The 5,000-nt window shown below is 41.1% G+C and overlaps 1 protein-coding gene across 1 annotated transcript in view; it reads left to right on the top strand.

The window, feature by feature from the left end:
* Positions 1-2,502, top strand: part of LOC138049619 (solute carrier family 15 member 2-like) — a 26,442-nt gene extending 23,940 nt beyond the window's left edge. The window contains exons 23-24 of the mRNA XM_068895994.1: positions 997-1,104; positions 1,907-2,502. Coding sequence (XP_068752095.1) covers positions 997-1,104; positions 1,907-2,083 — 285 coding nt within the window. The 3' untranslated portion in view covers positions 2,084-2,502. The remainder of the gene's footprint in view (positions 1-996; positions 1,105-1,906) is intronic.
* Positions 2,503-5,000: the final 2,498 nt, after the last annotated feature.

Here is a 5,000-nt window from a genome sequence, read left to right as displayed (position 1 = left end):
ACATCCAAACCGGCCTAAACCGGCCAGACTTAGTATTTTACTCTGTCTAACGCCAGACGATTTAACTCGTCAATGAGGAACCCCTGGGGGTCAATGGGTTACCCCTGGGAGTCAATGGGTTACCCCTGGGAGTCAATGGGTTAAGTGTTTTTTGGGCTGCATCTCTCCCATCTTCACTCAGTTTTCCTTTCCACTCATCTCTCCTTACTTATTTATTTCCAAATCCTTTCCTCTCATCTTGATTTTTACAAAGAAGATGCAACGAAGCAATACTCCAAAGCTTTTTTGGCCCCTATACAGGCTTTTAACTAAAGGAAAAGACTGTAAAAGGTCCTTTGCCGTGTACAAGACTTCATTCTTTTAATTCTCGATATCGAACTGTCAACACACTGACAACCCCTTGCATGGCTGAGCAATGCTGATATAAATTCAGATTACAAACGCTCCAGCTTTCTTTATTTCGTTAAAAGTTGATTAGTATTCCTCTTTTTTTGTAGAGTGGTTTTCAGTTGAGTGTCGAAAGTTATTAGCGAATTGCATTGGTTTTGCATTACTTCAATCAGTGATTTTTTTGACCAATCAGAAGTGAAACCAAAACCAATCGTGGCTCGCGCGTGCACATTTTCCCGCGCTTTGTGTCGGCTACGTGTAATTACTTCGAGTTTTGATTGGGTTACTGAATTGTCTCCGTCCTTTTTGATTGGCCAAAGTAATTACTTTGGTTTTGGTTTTAACACACTCGATTGAAACTCGCTCTAGTTTATCAAAACAGGAGTGCAAATAAAGTGAACGAAATGAATTCTCCATTTGTCAGGTTGCCTTTTTGGATGAGCCTTGGAAGCATCGATTGCGTTACATGGTGGAGGGGATATTCCTTTATAGTTAGGGTTATTTTATCTGTTTTAACGCTATCTTTTTGTAGGACTGTGGAAGTTTCCTTTAACGTCACACGATTTTGCTCGTTCATATAGTTTGGTCTTATCTTTTTGTTCTTAGGCTCCAGTTAGCATGAAGTCTTGTATAATGGCAGGTTGGCTCATGACTGTCTCTGTTGGAAATGCTATAGTTGTTGTATTTGCCGAAGCACGGCTTACAGACAACATGGTAAGGACGTGTGAAGGGTGTGACCATTGCTAAGGAATGTGCGAATGGTGGCCGATCATTTATCGTATCTCATGAAGAGATGTGTTAATCAATTACGACTCGGCCATACTCGGAAAATTTCCGAATGTTCCGATTTCTGTTTCGTGTGCTTTCCTACTGACTTTGCTGCAGTAGACCGAAGAGAATGATAGAGCGATTTTCACAGCAGGTCCAAACAGCGCAATGAACCAATCCAGATATGTGAATTGCTCAAAGCGCGGGAAAAATCGTGCGTGCAAGTTGTGATTGCCTTTGGCTTTCCTTCTCACTGGTTGATAGTCTAAACTGGTGCGAGATTCTCTCACCAATTACTAAGCGTAGCAGTTGCAATCTCGTAATGACTTTCGACAGTCGTTTGAAAACTGCTTTAAACCAACATTCTGTAATAATAGAAAGATTTAGTGTCGAGTTTAGATGAAACTACAAAGAGGTCTGCTTACCGTATCATATAGCCTGAGATTTATGTGAGCCACTTCCGTTGGAACTGGAACTCTCTTTAAACATTTTGGTTAAAGGCGCTTAACAAATGAAAAGCAAGTGCTCTTGTGTACTTTTGTGGGGTCTTGTTAGTCATGCAGCTGATGCCAAAGAATTTTGCGGGAGTTGAAATAATTTGAACACGAAACTTCATTTTCCTTTACCGTACTTACCGGGAAAGGTCTGTAGCAGATCAATATACTCGAGAAAGGGTTGACTCAAGGAATTATAATTAGTGGCGATAGAGGCTGCTTTACTTAGTCTTATCCGTCCATTTCATTTACAGGCAAACGAATTTTTCTTCTTTGCTGGTCTGCTGTTGCTGGTTATGGTGGTATTTATCATCATGTCGCACTTTTACAAGTACGTCTATTATTCCGTCAATGGCGAAACAAGTGAAGGAGCCCCGCTTCAGGAAACCAACAAAAAGACGGATGACGAATCTGTAACAACACAAGAGTGATGTCTTGACATTTGCAAAACCCGGTGATGAAGATGAGCCTGCAGTCAAAGTAGAGTATGAAAACGAGGCCGATCGTTCGTTAAAGTTAAAATATTAGCCTCGTTTTTATGCTGACCATTGGGCTCAGGAGTGTTCGCATTTAACATCACACCATCGGATGGATAATTTCAACCTTGTTTCAGTCATATACTTCTCTTTAGGTTTTGAAATTTCCTTATATTTTCGTCTCAAAGATTTAAATGTGTTTATGGTTTTAACAAAGCGAGAAGCAAGGGATAATCACCTTTTCGCGCATCTTACGATTTATGACGGCGTCGTCAACAAAAACGAAATGACGAATTGTACATGTTCAAAAACTTTTTCATTATCATTCCACTTCCTCAAGAACTGAGGGTGATGGAGCAGTGCTCAAACTAAACGCAAAAAATTAAAATTCCGGGTTATTTGTTCAAGTTTCTCCTGCAAATTCCTTACATCGGTCTGTCACAATATTGAGATTGCTACAATGTTCGCTTTTAAAAGCTTTGACCTTGTGTAAATAAGTGCCCTTGGACGTGAGGGGCCTGGGGTAGCGGTAGGGGGTGAAGTGTACAATAGCTGAAACAACCCAAACCTTTACAAAAATGCTAACCTTAGGCCTAAACAATGTGCTTTCGATAATGTTTAGGCCTAAGGTTAGCATTTTTGTATGGGTTTGGGTTGTTTCAGTTTTGTCGTTCCAGGCCCTCCACGTCCAAGGACACTTTGAGATATGGAAACAAGTGTTTACCTTGGTTTTCATCCACGTGATGAGACGGCCATTTTGGTGTACAAAACAATAGAAAATGGGTCCACAAGTTTTTGCATAATAATAGAGTAAAATTCCAAAAAGACATTTTACTGCATTCTTCTGTACACAAACATGGCCGCAGTGACGTCAGATGAAAACCTCCAATAGAAAATCGTTTGATTGAACGTGACGTCACGGTGGCCATCTTGGTGGAAAGAACAATTCACTACTCGCACAAATCCCGTAATGCACCTCTTTTACCCCCCCAAAAATCTGCATAGTCATTGTTTTCGACTTCTCTTGGGACATTTTCATGTCCCAAAAAGGTTTTGGGGGGTAATATAGGTGTGTTATGGGATTGAGCAAGTAGTGTCAGTAGTGAATCGCAAAAAAGTATTTTGGGGACTTCCTAAGTTTTGCAGAATAATAGAGTCAAAGTTTGAGCTCATTTTTCTATTGTTTTGGCACCAACATTGCCGTCTTATCACGTGACTGCAATAAAAAAATAGAAGATAAAAGACGAAACCGAAAAAAAAATTATTTTATGTTACTTTGTTGTGAGATTATATATTTATTATTTTTATTTTTTAAGCAATCAGACTTTAACGAGATGTTATGGTGAAGGTGTACTTAACGATCACAAGAAGGAAATTTGCTGTTGAATAAAATGGAATGTTACATTGTTTTTCCGGTTTATTAGACAGATTGTTGTTTTTGTGAAAGCCGCGAAGGCGTCGCCACTATGTTGTTAGGAGGCTTGACTCACAATCTTGAGTTGCTTGGGTCAAATGCCTCTCTGACCGCCAACTGGAGTTGTTCTAGATTGGTTCACTTCTCGGCTGCGCTTGCAGATATTCAACTTGTCTTCCTATCACCAGTTGCTTTTCCAAACATTTCTGCTTTTTAGTTTTTTTTTTTCATTTGTTTTCCTGGCCCTGAAAATATTCGAAGGAGAGCAGTCTGTTAAGTGCATTTTCTCCGGTTTTCTCCCTGTCCTAAATAAAACAATCTTTGATTTGATTTCATTTTTATGTACAGTCTTAAAGACTTGGCAGTCTAGAAGATGAACACCGGTTGGTTGAGCATCGGGCTTTCATGCGAGAGGTTGTATGTTCGAACCCCCGTCCGGATCAACATTGAGGAACTTAAAATAACTGAGGAGAAAGTGTTGCCTCAGTTGTAATTTCATCTGCAAATGGTTAGCGTTCAAAGCCTCATTTACACTAGCAAGTTTTCCTTGGCAGGGTAAATGGAAAAATGTGACAAGTTTTTCCTTGACAAGTGTCCTTGTTCCTTGTTGTTCCTTGTTCAAAAACTAGAATGCTAGTTTTTGAACAAGGACACTCTTCAAGGAAAACTTGCAAGTGTGTGCAGACGGCAAGTTTTCCTTGACAAGGAAAACTTGCTAGTGTAAATGAGGCTTAAGTCTTCCTGGATAAGGGCTATAAACCGTAGGCCCCGTCTGACAGCCCTTGTTCATTAACTCTGGGACGTTAAGGATCCCGCGCACTATTTGAAAACAGAAAGGGCATGGAGTCCTGTTCTCTAGCAGAAGTGGACGGCTTCTTTAAAGGCCGGGACACACTAGGCGATAAGTCGCTGCGACATGTCGCGGGGACAAGTCGCCGCGACAAATCGCCTTGTGTGACACGGTTAATTTCATGAAAATCATTGTCGCTGCGGCAGAATTTTTTCGCCGCGATCAGTCGCACGAATTCAAACCAGTTTGAATTCGTGCGACTTATCGCAGCGACAAAATTAGGGTTGTCGCATCGTGTGTACACTACCGGCAACAAGTCGCTACGACAAAATATAAATGAACCAATGAGAGAGCGTCATATGGTCAGCCATCTTGAATTAGAAAACTAGTTCACATTCCCCCTCATACGAGATGACTGCGTGTGCTCCGAACAGGCGTCGTGTCGCAGCGACTTGTTTTGCAAGTAGTACACATGGAGCAATTTGTCGCAGAGACCTGTCGCTGCGACTTGTCGCCTAGTATGTCCCGGCCTTAATGACTTACAGTGTTGAGACCACCTAAAGAGAAAGTTAAAAATGGTTCGTCATGTTCTCACGTCCTCTACACAACCTGAAATCTGGTCAATTCACGTCGTGTTAGGGAGTTTAAGCAAAGACTACGGCAACTTG

Source organism: Montipora capricornis, chromosome 5 (assembly GCF_036669925.1).
Source record: "Montipora capricornis isolate CH-2021 chromosome 5, ASM3666992v2, whole genome shotgun sequence".
Taxonomy (NCBI): Eukaryota; Metazoa; Cnidaria; class Anthozoa; order Scleractinia; family Acroporidae; genus Montipora; species Montipora capricornis.
This window is presented reverse-complemented; position numbering and strand designations above follow the sequence as displayed.